Source organism: Anser anser (assembly GCF_964211835.1).
Source record: "Anser anser genome assembly, chromosome: 1".
In the NCBI taxonomy this organism is placed as follows: Eukaryota; Metazoa; Chordata; class Aves; order Anseriformes; family Anatidae; genus Anser; species Anser anser.
The window spans coordinates 9,685,980-9,706,371 of NC_139720.1; the positions used below are offsets into that span (position 1 = coordinate 9,685,980).

The following is a 20,392-nucleotide window of genomic DNA, read 5'->3' on the forward strand; positions in this document are numbered from 1 at the left end:
CTCTCAGCACAATTTAAATTGCATTCAAATTACAGTTCCACTGAAATTTGCATTGCCTTTCAATGTCATTTGATGTAGCATCCCTGCCTGCAGTGTCTTCACTTCAGTATTGATTTCACTATTCTACAGCAGTGCAAGTTCAGTATACCTATAGTTTCCTAGATTTGCAGAGATGTGCTGGACCAGCCCAGATGTTTAATGATGGATGATTATTAACTGGAAGGCCATTTCCCAGATGTAAACAAAATATTACAGTGTTTTTTTTTTAAAAAGAAGTTATTGAAATAATTTTCAACTTAATTAGACTATAATAGATATTTTTCTTTATCAAAGTGAACACAGTTCCTATTGAAAATGCCCATCATCCTGGCGAAGATAAAACTTTTACCAGACCTGTTGGGGTAAAAACCCTCAGAGATGGTCCCAGGCACATTATTTCAATTCAAATTCAATTCCTAGAGAAAATTCTAATCACTCTTTAACTACAAAACAGGCATAAATGAGAAGGTCTGCAATAAAACAAGTCCTCCAACATGTGTTAATTAATACATTCTTTTTTAGTTTACTCCATCGAAGTATATGTCCAGTGAAAAAGCTGCAAAATAGAGTAGTGAGCATAGAGTACTGCAACTCTGGATTAACTAGATGGGTTGGAACAAGGGTTTACAAGAGCTAGCGAAGGTCCTTACTCTGGGACCTTGTGTTTCACCAGAGACAACCTCTCCTAAAGGATGGCATTTGTTGGACATTTCTGAACTGTCTTGTACTGAGGCAATCATCAAACTGGCTGACAAGTGCTGTGTTGTGGCTGGCACATCCTTGAAATCTTTGGCTTCTCTCATGCATCCAACAGAGTTTAGTAATAACTTGAGTAACATAAGTACAGATAAACTCTCCATTGTGTTAAGTATTGCACAAACATGTATTAAAGTAAATAATTAAAGAAATAAACAGAGAAAAGAGATGGTTATAAATTCAACCATCTCCCAGTTTAGATGGAAATTCTAAGCATCAACTAGGAAATCACCTGAGTATTACTATCTACATGGAAGATTGTTTTCACAGCTTCTGGAGCCAAATTAAAAGCATGAAATATAAAAGCTTCATAACCTGGGTTTTCAAGTTGTCTCAATGGATATTGATGTGCAATTTTACATGTCTGTCTATGTCTAGATATATGTTGAAAGCTGATTTCACTGATACATGTTGAAATGTTATATGCCTATTCAGCTTTATACTGTTTGTTAGCTGGTATGAGAATATTCTGTCTTTGGTGTCTTATTATTGTGTAGCATATATAGATAAAATAATACTAAAGTATTCTAAAAAAACATTTATGTCTAAATAAAAATATTTATCTTGGATTACCTATAATATATTTGCTGTGAGAATCTGTCTGATATGAGAAATAATATTTTTCTAACTGTTGAAATAGTACAGCCTGTACTGTGTACAGGGTCAGAATAAATTGTTATAATGTCCTTTTATTTACTTCAAACTTCCGGGTCATTTCTTAATTGACATAATTAAGGACCCGGCAGCCCCCATCAGGGAGGCTGACGAGGCGTAGGCGGAGCCAGCAGTGCCCCCCCCTCGGCCGTTCAAAAGCAGCCCCTAGGGAGCGCGAGCGACCAGGAATGCGGCGAACAGGGCGGGCAAACAGGGCGTGGTGCGTCAGAAGGGCGGGGCGGGGCAGTTTGTGCAGGCAGTTCGCGCAGGCAGGGTGAGCAGGAAGGGCAGAGAGGGCAGAGCTTCCCCCCCACCCATAGGAACAACCCCTTTAACGGCTGTCGACCACTAGCTAGGCTGTGATGGTCTTCACCAGGCAGAGCGCTCTTTCTAGACAGTCTGTAACCACCCAGACTGACCGCCTGCTCAACAATGCGGCAGTTCAGGTCTCTGGGTGCAGGGACTGCCTGAGCCTGTTGCTGCCATCTGAGGGAGGCAGAGGCACCGTGTGTGTGAGGTGCGAGCACGTGGATGACCTGGTCCGCCTGGTGGCAGAACTCAAAGAGGAGGTGGAGAGGTTGAGGGCTATTAGGGAGTGTGAGCGGGAGATAGACTGGTGGAGTGACTCCCTGCAGGGCCTGAAGGAGAGGTACCAGGGTGAGACACCCCAGATGGGGATGGACCCCCTGCCCTGTCGCTGTCGGGCAGAGGGAGGCGACCTAGGAGTTGAGGAGGGATGGAGACAGGTCCCTGCTCGACCTTGCAGGCAATGCCCCCCCTACCGGCCCCACCTTCCCAGGTGCCCTTACGTAACAGATTTGAGGCCCTGGAGCTTGAGAGGCCGGTGGGTGAGGACGAGGTAGAAAGTCTACCCAGGAGGATGCCTAGGGCGAGGAAGCTGACTCCACGCCTCAAGACTGCCTCCACCAAGAAAGACAGAAGGGTGATTGTAGTAGGCGACTCCCTCCTCAGGGGAACGGAGGGCCCTATTTGTCGACCTGACCCTACCCATAGGGAAGTCTGCTGCCTCCCTGGGGCCAGGGTCAGGGATGTTGCCAGGAAGCTTCCCAACCTGGTTCACCCCTCTGACTACTACCCTTTTTTGATAGTCCAGGCTGGCAGTGATGATATTGAAGAGAGAAGCCTGAAGGCTATCAAACGGGACTTTAGGGGACTGGCACGGTTAGTGGATGGAGCGGGAGTATAGGTGGTGTTTTTGTCTATCCCTGCAGTGGCAGGGAGTGGTACCGAGAGGACACAGAAAGCCCACCTGATTAACACGTGGCTCAGAGGCTGGTGCCAACACAGAAATTTTGTTTTTTTTGACCATGGGGCGCTTTACTCGGCACCCAGCCTGGTGACCGCAGACGGGTCCCTATCTCTAAGGGGAAAATGGATCCTAGCCCGGGAGCTGGCAGGGCTCGTTGAGAGGGCTTTAAACTAGGAAAGAAGGGGGATGGAGCTGAAATTAGGCTTGTTGGAGCTGTACCAGGGGGAACAATGGCAAAGCCGGGGAAGAAGGCAATGGCCCAGCTGAAGTGCATCTACACTAATGCACGCAGCATGGGTAACAAACAAGAGGAGCTGGAAGCCATTGTGCAGCGGGAAGGCTATGACTTGGTTGCCATCGCGGAAACGTGGTGGGACCACTCCCATGACTGGAGTGCTGCAATGTCTGGCTATAGGCTCTTCAGAAGGGACAGGCAGCACAGAAGGGGTGGTGGTGTGGCTCTCTATATTAGAGAGTGTTTTGATGTTGAGGAACTTGAGGCTGGGAATGATAAGGTTGAGTCCCTATGGGTTAGGATCAGAGGGAAGGCCAACAAGGCTAGCATCCTGGTCGGGGTCTGTTATAGACCGCCGAACCAGGATGAGGAGACGGATGAGGAGTTCTACAGGCAGCTGGCAGAAGCCGTGAAATTGTCAGCACTTGTTCTCGTGGGGGACTTCAACTTCCCAGACATATCCTGGAAGCATAACACAGCCCAGAGAAAGCAGTCTAAGAGGTTTCTGGAGAGCGTGGAATATAGCTTCCTGACGCAGCTGGTTAGAGAGCCTACCAGGGGAGGTGCCCCGCTAGACCTTCTGTTCACAAACAGTGACGGACTGGTGGGAGATGTGGTGGTCGAGAGCTGTCTCGGGCAGAGTGACCACGAAATGGTTCAGTTCTCTATTCTTGGCGAAGTCAGGAAGGGGACCAGTAAAACTGCTGTCTTGGACTTCCGGAGGGCTGACTTTGAGCTGTTCAAGACACTGGTCGGCAGAGTCCCTTGAGAGGAGGTTCTGAAGGGCAAAGGAGTCCAGGAAGTCTGGGCACTCTTCAAGAAGGAAATCTTAATGGCTCAGGAGCGGTCTGTCCCCAGTGCCCAAAGACAAGCCGACGCGGAACTAGACTGGCCTGGCTGAGCAGAGAGTTGTGGCTCGAGCTTAGGAGAAAAAGGAAGGTTTATAATCTTTGGAAAAGAGGGCGGGCTACTCAGGAGGACTTAAAGGATGTTGCGAGGCTGTGCAGGGACAAAATTAGAAAGGCCAAAGCTCATCTGGAGCTCAATCTGGCTACTGCCGTTAAAGATAACAAAAAACGTTTTTACAAATACATCAACACAAAAAGGAGGACTAAGGAGAATCTCCATCCTTTACTGGATGCGGGGGGAAACTTAGTTAAAAAAGATGAGGAAAAGGCTGAGGTGCTCAATGCCTTCTTTGCCTCAGTCTTTAGCGGCAAGACTGGTTGTTCTCTGGATACCTGGTACCCTGAGCTGGTGGAAGGGGATGGGGAACAGGATGTGGCCCTCGCTATCCATGAGGAAATGGTTGGCGACCTGCTACAACACTTGGATGTACGCAAGTCGATGGGGTCGGATGGGATCCACCCGAGGGTACTGAGCGAACTGGCGGAGGAGCTGGCCAAGCCGCTTTCCATCATTTATTGGCAGTCCTGGCTATCAGGGGAGGTCCCAGTCGACTGGTGGCTAGCAAACGTGATGCCCATCTACAAGAAGGGTCGGAGGGTAGACCGGGGAACTATAGGCCTGTTAGTTTGACCTCAGTGCCAGGGAAGCTCATGGAGCAGATTATCTTGAGGGTCATCACGCGGCACTTGCAGGGCAACCAGTCGATCAGGCCCAGTCAGCATGGGTTTATGAAAGGTAGGTCCTGCTTGACAAACCTGATCTCCTTCTATGACCAAGTGACGCACTTGGTGGATGAGGGGAAGGCTGTGGATGTGATCTATCTTGACTTCAGTAAGGCTTTTGACACCGTTTCCCACAACATTCTCCTCAAGAAACTGGCTGCTCGTGGCTTGGACTGGCATACGCTTTGTTGGGTTAAAAACTGGCTGGATGGCCGGGCCCAAAGAGTTGTGGTGAATGGAGCCAAATCCAGTTGGAGGCCGGTCACTAGTGGAGTCCCCCAGGGCTCAGTGCTGGGGCCGGTCCTCTTTAATATCTTTATCGATGACCTGGATGAGGGGATTGAGTGCACCCTCAGTAAGTTTGCAGATGACACCAAGTTAGGTGCTTGTATCGATCTGCTCGAGGGTAGGAGGGCTCTGCAGGAGGATCTGGATAGGCTGGACCAATGGGCTGAGGCCAACTGTATGAAGTTCAACAAGGCCAAGTGCTGGGTCCTGCATCTGGGGCGCAACAACCCCAAGCAGCGCTACAGGTTGGGAGATGTGTGGTTGGAAAGCTGCCTGGCTGAGAAGGACCTGGGAATACTGGTTGATAGGCAGCTGAATATGAGCCAGCAGTGTGCTCAGGTGGCCAAGAAGGCCAACAGCATCCTAGCTTGTATAAGAAGCAGTGTGGCCAGCAGGTCTAGGGAAGTGATTGTCCCCCTGTACTCGGCTCTGGTGAGGCCGCACCTCGAGTACTGTGTTCAGTTTTGGGCCCCTCGCTACAAGAAGGACATGGAGGTGCTCGAGAGAGTCCAGAGAAGGGCAACAAAGCTGGTGAGGGGTCTGGAGAACAAGTCTTACGAGGAACGGCTGAGGGAGCTGGGGTTGTTTAGCCTCGAGAAGAGGAGGCTCAGGGGAGACCTCATTGCTCTCTATAGGTACCTTAAAGGAGGCTGTAGCGAGGTGGGGGTTGGTCTATTCTCCCACGTGCCTGGTGACAGGACGAGGGGGAATGGGCTAAAGTTGCGCCAGGGGAGGTTTAGGTTGGATGTTAGGAAGAACTTCTTTACGGAAAGGGTTGTTAGGCATTGGAATGGACTGCCCAGGGAGGTGGTTGAGTCGCCATCCCTGGAGGTCTTTAAAAGACATTTAGATGTAGCCTTTAGTGATATGGTTTAGTGGAGGACTTGTTAGTGTTAGGACAGAGGTTGGACTAGATGATCTTGGAGGTCTCTTCCAACCTAGACAATTCTGTGATTCTGTGATTCTGTAATTCAGTCTAGCTCTGTTGAATGCATAGGCATGTACAGGCTTAGTATAATTTCATTGTCAATAGACTCCTAATTTATAAAGGATCTTCTGTTACCCTTTCATCATTAATGCTCAGTTTTCAACTAATGCACAAGTTTTTTTTTCATTGGACTTTGAGCAAACATGTGAAATGTATCATTTTAGTTGCTACTGCATGCCTGAATTTAAAAAGAAAGAAAAAAAAAAAGGTAGGAAGTTTTATCCTGTTTAACCACAGTATATTTTTTCCATCCTCAGGGAAAAAATAATTCTGGTTGAAAAGGATACTCTGTTAGGTATAGCATAATGTTTTCTCTGACTTTAATGGATTTCACTGTTTTAGAAAGCACTGGAAATGGAAAACTTTTGACACTAACAACTAAAATCATATCACATTGCTTGTATTAAAAGCAATAAGCCCTTAGAAAAAGAGAGCAAAGAGAAACATAGTTGCAGTAGCGTTCCTTCTTTGAAAAGAGAGACTTCAAGGATTTATTTTCTTTAGAAACATATGTAAGTATACTTAATTATACCAAGACAGAAGTATTGAATAATGAGGAATTAGTTTTAAATTCAGATAAACATCTATCACTTTAATAGTTTGGATACATCTAGGGACTCTGTATACATTCAGTCAATAAAAGCATTAGTGTGACTTGGTATTTGACATAACAACTGAAGAACATTCTGGGACCCACCCTCCCACCTATGCTATAACATTCCTAGCACCATTTCTAATTTTGTTCTGAATTAAAGTCAAATTTTATTTATGTTCAAAACTGCAGGTATAATGTTTAAGATACAGACTAATGCTATCATGCCATGTCTGAAATAACACTGAATTTTAACAATAGATTACACTCCTTATATTTACACTTCTGATAAACGTGTTATCAGAGTTACCCCTTCTGATTTATGGCTTCATAAAAAGTAAATTCAACATACGCTGATTTTACAATTATATGTGGAAATGATTTTTTTTGGTGGAAGTACCTGAGAAGTGGAATTTTTCATGGATTTTTTTTGCTTCAAGAAAAATCCAATATATTTTCCACAAAGAAACTGAAACAGCATGTTTCTTTTCAGGCAAATCCAACACAGATATAAACTTTACTTTCCTTTAACTTAGCCATTATATTTCTAGTTAAGCACTAGACCACTCTTCTTGGTGACTTGCATTTTTGTAGAAGTTTCTGTTCAGATTATCAGATTCTTCTTTGGCTGGAGTACTTCATAACTAAGTATAATATAACCATAACTCAGTGACTGTGTATGTGTGGCTTTTTACTGTAATATTCTTGTTAGCTGACATTTCCAGTGAAGGCTGCGGGATTTCAGTGACCAAGTCCTTATATAATCCACTTAAGTCCCATTGAAAATCCTACCATTAATTAATCCTCCCAGTAATTCTCCTAATGAATAATTTCTAAAAATTCCCGTGTATTTCTCAAATGATAAATAGAATCATTTGAGATTTGAAAAGAAAAAAAAAAATCTTTGAAATACACTTACTTGTCTTCGAAGAGAACAGCGGAATTCAAGTGTAGTTATCAATATTAGTTATCAGTTTAAGTAAACAATGTGAATTTTTTATTATTTTAAGTACGATTGTATCTTTTTACTACACATGTAGCAGTTTATCAATATATTTAATTCATTATCTTTTTGAAGAAAAGTATCAAAATAATTATTGTAGGAAAAATATAAATTATCAAAAGACAGCTATAAAAATGACTACGCTTATATCTGGCAGTAATAAAATCTAGTAGAACTTATATTTATCATTCTCCATAAAATGCTTTATATTTTAAATTATATATCAGTTTTGTATCAAATATTCACAGAATCACAGAATCATCTAGGTTGGAAGAGACCTCCAAGATCATCTAGTCCAACCTCTGACCTAACACTAACAAGTCCTCCACTAAACCATATCACTAAGCTCTACATCTAAACATCTTTTAAAGACCTCCAGGGATGGTGAATCAACCACTTCCCTGGGCAGCCTATTCCAATGCCTAACAACCCTTTCCGTAAAGAAGTTCTTCCTAATATCCAACCTAAACCTCCCCTGGTGCAACTTTAGCCCCCATTCCCCCTCGTCCTGTCACCAGGCACGTGGGAGAATAGACCAACCCCCACCTCGCTACAGCCTTCTTTAAGGTACCTGTAGAGAGCAATAAGGTCACCCCTGAGCCTCCTCTTCTGCAGGCTGAACAATCCCAGCTCCCTCAGCTGCTCCTCGTAAGACTTGTATATTCATAAATTTAAATTTAAAACACAAGCAAATGCTTTTCTAAGATGAGTTGAACTACAATAGATCGTCTATATCATAAAGCACATCTATATGTCTTCAGTTATTAACTTCTAAAATATTATTATTACATTTATCTATGAGGGATGCGAGATTAAGATGACATTCGCACAAATATCTAGCAAGATTCTCCTGTTCCCAGGGACCACTGTTTGGCTTTTTTTCTGAAAATATCTGGAGTATTAAACAGTTTTGGACGTCTCAGTGGAGGAGGACCAATAAGAGGGTTGGTGGCTGGAGCACATGCTGAGAAGTTGTGATGAGAAGAGCAGAGTTCATTTTATTGCTGGCTTCAGCTATGTCATGGGAGGATTCAGAGAAAATGGAAAAAGATTCTTCTCAGATGTTCATAGTGCTATGAGTTCAAGAAGCAACGGGCACAAACTGCAATAAGAAAATTCTGATTAGCTAGTAGGGGAAAAATAAAAATCACAAAACTGTAAGTGTACTCAGACACTTGGAAGAGAGGTCCAGAAAGGCAGTGGAATCTGGATTCAAAATCCAGTTGGACCAGTCTTTGAGCAACCTGGTCTTGCTCGCATTGCTTTAAGCAGGTGGTTGAATATATTTTCTAATCTTACTTTATGAATCTACAGTATTTTGGCCTAACTTTTGTCTCTAATAAGGTTTTAAAGACAATCCTTCAAGCTCAATTGCTGATACTTTCATACAGATCATGATAATATATTTTTCTTCAGTTCAGATGCTCAGTACTATTTCATTTCTTTTGCCTTTACTCATCTTTCACCAAGTCAGATACATAGGTGCAAAAAGTTCTGAAACAAATTAGACAACTTGTTATTTATAGTTATAAATACAATCTGATATTGTTTACTGGGGATTACTTTAATTCACCTTTGTTTCCATAATTTGGAAGGCATTCCCTCCAAATCTTTGTCATATAGCATTAATTGTCTTGAAGCATTCTGAAACAGTTTTTTATTCCCTCTGTGATGATGGAGTCTTTCAAGGGGACAAAGGGTTTATTTATATACTGACGGTTCTTCTTGCTGGAAAACTGTTAGAGCAATCTATTTCTATTCTGGCAATATCCATAGGGGATGCCCATTTTTATAACCTTGTAATCTAGTAAAACCTAACTGTAAAATTGTTATTTTTCTGAGCATTTAATTTAGTTTATATATATATATATATAAATAAAAAAATATTATTCTCTCATAATTTATATTGGTATAATTGTGCTAAAAAAAAAGTCATTGCAGTGTACAGTACTGCAAAGACATAAGTGTTAATATATGATGTATGTAGACATAATAGGGATCAAAATCTAGCCAATTAATTTATAATTGCACAGCACTGAAGACCATACACAATCACTTGCATGATTTCTTGTATTTATGAGCTACACTTGAGATCATCAACATCAACTTCTGAGCCTTTCATTTTAAACAAGATACGTTTTGTTTTCTCTTTACCTTCATAATCTTATCTGTAAAGTTAACTTTTCTGAGTAAGAACAAACATGGGGTGCCCGTATTCAGACAGCAACAAGCTGACTCTTAATATTCTTGTTACCAAGAAGCACAATCTAATTGTAGAATCAGTTAATAAGTTCGTAGAACCCCCTAATCATGGTATTATTTTGGGGTGGTCAAAGCCTTACAGTATTTTTATTATTTAACTGAACTGAGTTTAATTTCTGTAGAAGTTAGAAAGATATGGAAGAAAAGCTAGCAGGTTACTCTCTCAATTTGAACATGGATAATTATCATAACCATTCCAAGGGAAGTTGTCATATTCTTGTTTTATTTTTTTTTTTCTCTCCCAGGGATATTAGACTAGATGATCTTTCAAGGTCCCTTCCAATCTCTAACATTCAGTGATTCTGTGATTCTGTGATATAAAACCAATTTTGGAAACAAGATTTTCATGTTTTAATTTTATTTCACTGTTTTCAACTGAATCATAGATTGCCACTGACACTAGAAACACTAGAAAGAAAAAAAAAGGCCTTAGGCTTTTAGCATGAATCTCTGTATTGATTTGATATTATTGCAGTTTACCCTTCAGTTCCCTTTGTAATTATGTGATGTTTTGTAAATCAAAGGAGATATGTACCTGAATACAAACAAACAAACACAAAAGAAAGAAAAACCTTCTCCAGAAGTGAGAAGACGGTCTGTCTACCAACTATGCACTTATTTTTCTCTTGATCTTTTAACATGCTCATGATATCATGAGTTATGAAAATGGAAATATGTGTATATTTTCCTAGATAATTCAATCTTCATCTTACCTTAGGCCTAAACTTCACCTGACACCTGAGAATTTGGTTTCACATCGGGCATTCTTTGCATCACATTAATGAGATTCATGGGTTGTTAATAGCAGTGAAGCAATGTTTGTGAACATTTTCCTTTTTTTTTTTTTTTTCTCCCAGTTATATCCTTGAATAGAGCCATTTAAGTTTAGCCCTGGAGTCAAGTGGATCCATGGAAGGCCTTGGACTTAGTAGTTATCCTTCTTCAACATTAAAATAAAAAATTATTAGAGAACTATTCATCTGATCATATTCACCCAGGTTGAGAAAGTTGAGACTTGGTGCTGTCTTCAAGCTACCAACACCAGTTGTTTTTGGAGATCTTTGGTTTTCTTACTTAGATCTAGAAAGTTCTGTTTTGGGAGCAGCTACAATAAAAGAGTTCTCATCTCCTCACTTACAGAAAAATGTGCCTGTTCTTGCAAGCATTACCTTTAGTAGTCAACTATGATTACAGCTCTTCTTATGCATTCATTACTGTTTGGTATGCAATATTTAGTTAGAAACATGAAAAATAGTCTTGTCTAATAATTGGAAAATATCTCAAGTTCCATTGACCAACTCTGAAAGACATACAGTTTAGTAAAAAGCAAAATGAGAGTAAAAGATTTGAAAAAAAAAAAAACAACAAAAAACTGACGGGATTTAGACTGTATGGTTAAAAGATAGCTGGAATGGAAAAGAAGTCAGTAAAAGAAGGGAACAAATAAAATGAAAGTTTAAAATTATACATAAGAAGACTTATTGAAGCAAAAGAAACACTTGAAAAGTAATTTAATGTCAGAATGACAGATGTTTATGGTTGAAACTAAAATTTCACATTTCATAGCACTATATTGTGGACCTTATTATTTGAATAGTAGTAAAGATTGAATTGATTTAAATTAGTCCTCTTTATTATAGCTATTAATTTCTATATCACAACTACCTGTATTTTGACTTCCAGTTTTTATTTGGAGATCACAAAGTACACTTTATAAGATGTACAACACTCATTAAATATATGGTGCTCATTTAATCAGCAATCTGCCTGGTTTACTCGTTTGGAAAATCAACATGTGTCTATAACGTTCATATGCTTCAATTTTTTGGTGGCCTCTTCAAGACAGAGGTCAAAACGATAACATGCTCGTGTATAGCAACTGTGAAAGGCCAGTCAGAGTAAGCTACCCATACTAGTGTCACAGCTGAAAAATGAGTATTAGTCACTTCTCTAATTTATAGAGACAGGTGACAAGAACGTGAGAATCTTGCATCCCAGTCCTTTTCCCTTCCTAGCTAAATCACTTTTGCAGTCCAACAATTTCTCCCCCAACACTACCCTCACCCCATGGAGTTCTCTGAGCTCCAGTAAGTCTCAAGCATACTTAGTTAATATTGTGTGTTTCTTATTACAGAACTATTTTCTGGTAGAGGACATAAATTAATTGAAACATGGCCATTTCCAATTTGCAAAGTATGCAGACTTTGCCAGCAAAAGAATCTTTAAGAAATACATTAAAAATACTGGAAAGAGACATTTTATGGTATCTCTGCCCTGTTCCAAGAGCTGTAATTTAAAAACTATTCAGCTGAAGTCTTCGGATTTAATTTGCTTTTTAAGTCTCAAAGAGTTATAAAAAAAAAAAAAAAAAAAAAAAAAAAACCAGTCTTTTCTTTGCAAGTTATTTCGTCAACAATTTTACTTGCAAATGGGTATAGAAACTATTTGGTGGAGGTTATATATTACATTTTCTGATTTTTTGTTTCTTTGCGTGTTTATCTTACCTTCTCTTCATCTTTGCGTAATTAAGAATTTACAGTTGTGAAGAGATGAACTGTGGAAAATATGATCTTAATGGACATAATCTTGGAAAGCAACTAGACAGAATGTAATAATATAATTCTGACCTTGCCAGGGAAGTGATTATCCTTCTCTACTTTGTCCTTGTGACATCTCACCTGGAGTGCTGCATCCAGGTCTGGGGCCCCCAGCACAAGAAAGATGTGGACCTGTTAGAGCAGGTCCAGAGGAGAGCCACAAAGTTGATCAGAGGCTGGAGCATCTCTCCTATGAAGAAAGGTGAGAGCTGGGGATGTTCAGCCTGAAAAAGAGAAGTCTCCAGGAAGACTCATTCTGAGTCTCATTTATGATTCTCATTCAGGATTCTCATTCTCTGTAATGAAGGACAATGCTCAACATTAGTGCACAGTCCCTCATTCCATGTGTAAGCTATGTATCTCAGTAGACTCAAGACAACTGGCATACTACCAATTATATTATTGAAAGTCAGAAACAAACTAATAATTTGCACTGTGACAGGAAACAGAAAAAAAAAAAAAAAAAAGGGTCAACATTTCAATCCCAGTCCTCAGGTAACAAATTAATGGTTTCATATGTCTGCAAGACAAGACTAAAAACCTTTTTATCTTTAAAGGTAATCATCTATTTTTCAAATAAGAGAACAGGTCTCACTTTTCCTCTTTTGACATATCATTCCTATTTAATTTAGGAGGTGGAAGTTTCAGTCTATATAGATGAGGCCTGAACACAACTTTTTTTCCTTGTCTAATGGCAACCCAACCTCTTATCTTACATCTGCAGTGGGTACTTTTAATATTGAATTGGTGACTTTTACCTCTCCTCCCACTGAAGTTATCACTTTTATAAAAGTGTTTCAGAGTCATTAAAGAGAGGATACAAGTGGAAGTCTATCATTAGTCAATGTCTACATACCAACTTTGAACATTTCAAACTAAATTTCCACTGTTGTTTTACTTGTTATTGTCATTGCTGAATTTTATTACACAACTAGCAAAAACTGCATGTATAATCCATGCTGTAGCACTCAATTTAGCTTTCTCTGAGACTGCTGCTTCCCTGCCTTGCTTTTCATATCAATTCCTATTTTATATTCTGAGCAGGAGTTGTCATTTTAATGTGTACTTGAAATATGTGATATAAACAAGAATGTTAATGTAGTATTAATTATTTCTAGTAGGCTAGTCTCATAGGCCTTAAAAATGAGCATTTGCTGTTAAAAGTATGAGTCTGGAAGAGGCAGATCCTACTTATCTGCTAACTTAATTCAGATTGGGGATTTGGTGATTCAAAAGTTCATTTTTAATTGCTATGAAAACTTCTCAACTTTCACAGGTCTATTGTGGAAAAGGAAGTGTGCTTTTGCTGGCAAATGAGGAAAAGCAAACAAACAAACAAACAATAGAAAAATACATTAAATAAAACTATATCTGGACACTTTAAATTTTTATTTGGTCTGGGTCTCTATTAGCTAATTTAAGCCCCTGGGAGACCTGTTGCCAGTAGTTAGTTATATATGTTTATTTACATACCAGTAATGTTTTTAGTTCTTGAATCACTGAAACTCACATGCAAACTAGAATTTCTTATGGGTGCTCTACCTCAGACCTTGATGAGAATTGTTAGACTGAGAATAGAAATAATTCTGACAAAAGGGTAAAACCAGGACAACCCACAACCCTTGTTTTACCCTGACAAAAGGGTAAAATCAGGACAACCCACAACCACTCTGTATTCCTTCCTAAGCTTCCCAGTCCTGCAGGCATGCCTGGAGACCTGGGCTGGTTCCTCTACCTGCCCAGCCCAGGGAACAAGTCGCAGACAGGGAATTAGCACTCCCTTGGCTCAGGTCTGCCTCCACTTGATGTTCAAAGTAGCTGAGCTGGCATGGAGCTGGTACAGTAATTTATTTCTGGAAAAGACTGTAAGTAAAACACTGTGGGAGCAAGGAGGAAGCAAGAGAAGAATTATGACTCAAAATTATGTCTGTGAGTCACTGTGTTTCCCTGGGCTACCCAGGAGTTACACTCAGCCTCCCACTTGGAGTGAATGCAAAGCCACAGCTTAGCTCAACAGGAAAGCTGAAACTTGAGTTTAGAAGTATAGGTTAGCAAAGAGTGACTTAATGATATTTGTGTGTTTGTGTGCTTTTATATTCAATTAAGAGCATCTGCAATAACTCTGATAAAGTCAACAGCTAATCTGAGATCATGATGGAGTGCTGTGTTCAGCTCTGGGGCCCACAGCACAAGAAAGTTATGAACTTGTTACAGCAGCTCCAGAGGAGGGCCACAAAAAGGGCTGGACCACCTCTCCTATGAAGAAGGGCTGAAAAAGTTGTGGTTTCTCAGCCTGGAGAAGAGAGGGCTCCAGGGAGACGTTATAGTGGCCTTCTAGTACCTAAAGGGGGCCTACAGGAAAGCTGGGGAGGGACTCTTTGTCAGGAAATGTAGTGATAGAACAAAGGAGTATGGCTTTAAACCAAAAGAGTGTAGATTTAGATTAGTTTTTTCACTCTGAGGCTGGTGAGGCACTGGAACAGGTTGCCCAGAGAAAGCTGTGAATGCCCCATCCCTAGAAGTGTTCAAAGCCAGGTTGGATGGGATTTGGGGCAACTTAATCTAGTGGAAAATGTCCCTGTCCATGACCGGGGGGTTGGAACTAGAGATTGTTTAAGATCCCTTTCAACCTAAACCGTTCTATGATTTGGCTTCATTTCTTCCATTGTGTTTATTATGAGTCTCACAGTGAGAACGACAACTGTACACATACTTTTTACTCTAGAATATTTGTAGCCTGCAGTTGGATATCTGCAAATTGAAACGCAGTTTTGAACATCCATTTAGTGAAAGTGCAATTTGTTGTTTCTTAGGAGCAAGAATATATATATATATATATTTCCTACAGGTTCATTCTACTCTAGTGGCAACTTTCAACTGTCCCCATATTTCAGGGTATGCTGAAATGCATTCATGTTCAAATGTTCTGATAGAGCTAAAATGTTAACATTTCTCTGAATATGTCTACATAGGAGATACAATTTGCTCCCACAGTTGCTCCTGATAAATTGCTTCAGCACAATATTTACCCATTCCTCCTTAGGAAGGCAATTGTGCTTAACAAGTGTCCTTAATAAGGGTGCTCATATGAGTCACAGTATACACCTACAAAATACCAGCAACAACCTATCTCTTTACTTTGCCTTACTGGATAGTTGCCCTGGTCAAAGAAACAAAACATGGAACAGCTTTTGCAATTTGTTCCAATTTTTATTCCCATAATCTGAAAAACAGCTTATTCTTTTTGTGCACCTGATTTGCTGCCTATACACCAATATGGGGGAAAAGAAGTTTAACAGACTTAGCTCTGTCTTGCTAAGGGTGCTAAGGTGTCTTGGTGCTAAGGTTTCTAAGTGCAGCCAAGGGCTGGGACTAGCAAACTTTCAGGCATTTAAGCTTCAGTGATTATCTGGAAGAATCTTTATAAAAGCACCTAAAGCTTTAGTTCAAGTGTTTCTAGTAAAATAGGAGGAATTGGGTCCTTGTGATACAATCCAGCATTCAGGAAGAATTTCAGGTTCTTTAAGTTCAGTGAGAACTTTGCCAGCACCAGATGAGACAGTGGGCTGTCTCATTTAAAACATTTAAAACAAACATATACATTTAAAACAAACAAACAAACAAAAATCCAACCCTGTAACTTGGCATTGGATAAAGGTGAAATAGTTGGCAGCTTAATTTTCTTGTAATCTCATATCCTTATGATACATTAAGACAAAGATAAATGTGTGCTTTTCTGTTTATGTGCTTATATGAATACTGATGCACTATGTATATGAGTATGTATATACACACTTCTTTTATGTGTGTCTTTATATGTATATGCATAGGTATACATATATACACACAAGTGCACATAGCTTCACATCCTTGGTTCATGAAGTTTCATTCTTGTTTAAATATACATCTTTCATAAAAAGTCTTGAAGTAATTGGTCCTGTGTTAGCAGTATGCTGTATTTCCTCAGGGTTATAATCCTGTGCACATCTCTCAGAGTTTTTCATTCACTAATTAGTGCAGTCAGAGATCAAGTTCCGTTTTCTATCAATTGGAGTTACCTTTTCTATCAAGTTTTTTTTAAATATATTTTTTGTCATTTATATCACTAAAAAAAAACAAAAACAGTTAATGTGGAAAATTCTTACTTACATATAGAAATCAATTATTTCTTTAGGCTCATTATTTCCAGTATATATGTTTTTCATATCTTTAAATATCAGAACTTCATAGCAAGAAATTTACATTCCTGTCAGGAAGTTTTCCATTAAAACATATTTCTGTTCCCCCACACTGAAGTTTCACCCAGCTTTGTTGTTTGAGTGGCCACACTCTTTTAAGGGAGAAAATTCCTCTCTCAGGAAAACAAGGAAGATAATATATGTTTTCATAATCTAAGTTTTGTGAGTTTAACGGTCAGTTTTCTTAAGAAAACAGAAAGATGTTTCTGTTTGTGGTATAAATACACAAAATATTTTCAGATAAGAAGGCTTTTCCACCCTGCCTGAAACTAGAAGAGATATAATCCCAAATATTTAGGACCAGTTTCTAAAGTTGTATTGTATTATGATTTACTAATATAAAATAGTCATGTTTACAGTTTTCATTTATATTACTGTAAAACCAATTTGTACCCAGAGTGTAAGGGGGTATAAATTGCACCCTCCCAAGGTGTAAAAATGATTTTTTTGTTCTTTTTGGTGTAAGAAAGAACCTTGCCCACACTGACATTAATGACAGAAAAGGCATCAGGAGTTATTTCTTAGCAAATCTTGACAAAATCTTTTCATCTCATCTCCACGTTTTCCTGCAGACAAATATCAGCTGTAGTTATTTTGCATGAATCACTGTCCCAGTAGCATGGGATACACATGCCAGTGCTGCAAACTATTGAATCTTTTGAAAACCTTTGTTTCAAGGAATTTTAATTATAGCACGCAAGGTCATTCATGTTGAGACTTTATATCACGGGCCAAACTTCAGATCTTGGTGAGTGAGGCAAGAGGTTAGTATGTGTAACTTTATCCCCATTGCAGAGTTCATATGCTGCTGATTATAAACTTGCAAACAAATCCTTCATATCTCTCCTCTCTGTAACAGTTTTATAAGGAGTTCATTTTTTAGAAAAATAAGAGTAGGTGACAAGGACAAATTGTCCTGAAGCATGTGAAGGAAATCTACCCCCCCCCCCCAATTTATGATGAAAAAGAGATTATGATTAGAAATATCAAATCTCTTTAGACTATGCTGAGTGTACTTAGGTCACTTCACAGTTTTGCTGTCAAAGAACACTTGGCTTGACTTCAGTGAGACATAGGATGAATTCTCTTTTCATTTTTCTCAGCATCTGGTTTTCTCTCTTTTCGCTCTTTCCACAAGCAGACAGATATTTATAGACTAGACTTGAGTTGAACGGACTGAATCAAACTCTTTGCTCACTAATTTAAAAACTCAACATATTTGGCAATTTGAATAAACAAAATGTTTGCCAGTCTTTATGAATGGTACCATCTCTCAAGGGACTTAGACATTTGGTTCATTGTCTGAAATAGAGATTTGGAAGTTATATAAAATTTTAATCCAAATTCTCCTTTGGATAACATTAATTAGCACACAGTGGATCACAGTAATGACAGTAATCAATCATGTTAATATTTCTGCTATTTATCCTACACTTTATGTCTTACAAACATCCATGTCTAAAGTCTATTTGGTCAGTGCAGCAAAACTGCATTTATGTTGTATGGTTCTTTTTTTCTTGCCAAACTTTGGATTTTCCTTTTTTCTTAATTTTCTTGAAAAGAACTATCCTGGTTCATCTTCCTCTTTCACATTTTTAACATATATATGTCTTACACCTTAAGAATTGTTTTGTCTCACTTGTGTAATTTGCTTTTAGCCTGCTTTTATCGTATTTGCTTCAGAGAGCTTTCATGTCTTCAACTGTGACTAAATTGTGTTAATTAGGAATATATCTAATGGTGTCTTGCCCATCACCATGCCCGAATGGTCTTGTAAAGTTAAGATGAAAGAAAGAAAGAAAGAAAGAAAGAAAGAAAGAAAGAAAGAAAGAAAGAAAGAAAGAAAGAAAGAAAGAAAGAAAGAAAGAAAAAGAAAGAAAGAAAAAGAAAGAAAGGAAAAGCAATATATACTTTACATTCTTATTAATCACTTCCAAAAATGTCAACATTAATTTGTCTTTTTTAGACACCAGCAATATAGTGGACAAACGTATAATAAGACAGATCTGGATAGAAAATAACGTAGATATATTTTTTTTTAATAAGAAGAATAATTATTTATTGGGAGAATTTTCTAGCTAAAGTGATGGAGCTGTTATAATTGAATGTCTTTCTAAATCATGTACTTGAGCTCATCAAGAAGTTATTAGGCTTGATGCAAAAATTACTTAATTAAATATTATGTCCAGTGTAAAGGTCAGACTAAACAGTCATAACAATCCTTTTTGGCCTTCACTTGCAGGTAAAATTGTAGCCAAGTGAATACAAGTCCTAACTTTTATTGATTTCAATAATAAAATGTTTTTATCCTATAAATTTATGAACAAAACTTTGATTTATATTAGATGAAGACAGAAGTGTAAGGTATTTTAGTTCACTTATTTTTAATCTATTGTAAATGTTACAAAAAATAGTGAGATATGGATACAATGGTATATACCTCTTTATGTTTTTACAATGGCAATGAGTAGTTATATTTTTAATTGTACTTTGTCCCAAAGAATTCTGAAGTGCTTTGCAAATGGATAAATCAAGTTCATAATTTCAGCCAGTAATGGAACAAAACTGTCTCTTGCATAAATCTTGTTTGGCTATTTCAATGGCTTTACGCATTGCTGTTTTTGTTGTAGTGATAGGGACATGGTATAATAATGGTTGGAAAATGGAAAAAAAAAAGACAAGACAAAAGAAAAGAAAAGAAAAGAAAAGAAAAGAAAAGAAAAGAAAAGAAAAGAAAAGAAAAGAAAAGAAAAGAAAAGAAAAGAAAAGAAAAGAAAAGAAAAGAAAAGAAAAGAAAAGAAAAGAAAAGAAAAGAAAAGAAAAGAAAAGAAAAAAAGAAAAAAAAGAAAAGAAAAAAAAAGAAAAGAAAAAAGAAAAGGAAAAGTTCTTAATGTTCATTCAGCCATTAGTTTCATTCTCAGTGAAAGCACAACAAAATGCCTTCAGGTATAGTCTTAAAGTTGTAACTATGTACCAAGTTATTGAACAGTTGTTCTCTGAGGGTACGGACTTGTTGATGTAAAATGTTTTATTATTATCATGTGTGCCTTTACAAAAGGACAAAAAATATAAAACTACCTTCTTAATCACATTGAGAAAACAGCTGAATGTCCCTATGGAAATTTAGCATCTTTCTATCTGCCTTTTCTTATCTCATTATGACTAACACGACTTTCAATGGGCCTGTTGGGATATATATATATTTTTTACTTTAATATTGGCCTGTAATATTTAATATATTTAATATTATGATAGTGTTTATATACACCACATATAATGTGACCTCCTCTAGTCAATTACAGAACTTTTTGACTTCCCTGAGACACAGGGAAGGTCTCTGCTGCTTTTTCTCTTTTGCAAATTAATGCCTGTATTTTTAGCTCCTTCACATAAAGCAGCAGAGAGAGTCAGGCAATTTAGAACCTAGCGGAGGTCAGTCTGCTGTTGTGACCCTTAATTGCTTCTGTCTTAAAACATTTCAGTATTTCTAAGATGTGTAATTCTTTTTCTTTTCAGTGCACATGAAAAGGGATAATGTTAGCATTTTGCAGTTAATTCAATTACTTTCCACTTGTGAAAATGCTGACAGGATTTCCGACCACTGGAAGAAGTGCCATGACTGTTAGATGTGATTGGCAGCCCAGACACAACTTATAAACTGCAGCTGAAATTAAAACATTTTATCTTCACTCATATATATCCTTCATGACAAACCATTCAGCAATACTTTTAAGCCATTACTTCAGTGAATTGATTTTCAACAGCAATTAATGACCTATTTGTTAGATAATGATCTCAGTCAAAGTCAGAATCTGCTTCAGTAATGGACAAGACTTTGA

At 38.5% G+C, this 20,392-nt stretch overlaps 1 protein-coding gene across 3 annotated transcripts in view; it reads left to right on the forward strand.

The window, feature by feature from the left end:
• SEMA3E (semaphorin 3E) overlaps positions 1 to 20,392 on the forward strand; it is a 152,250-nt gene that overhangs the window by 22,827 nt on the left and 109,031 nt on the right. The window contains exon 2 of one of the 3 annotated variants that reach the window (XM_083823012.1): positions 19,184 to 19,499. The exons of the other annotated variants lie outside the window; for them this stretch is intronic. Within the exon in view, the coding sequence (XP_083679138.1) occupies positions 19,490 to 19,499 (10 nt within the window). The 5' untranslated portion in view covers positions 19,184 to 19,489. The remainder of the gene's footprint in view (positions 1 to 19,183; positions 19,500 to 20,392) is intronic. 3 annotated transcript variants of the gene reach the window in all.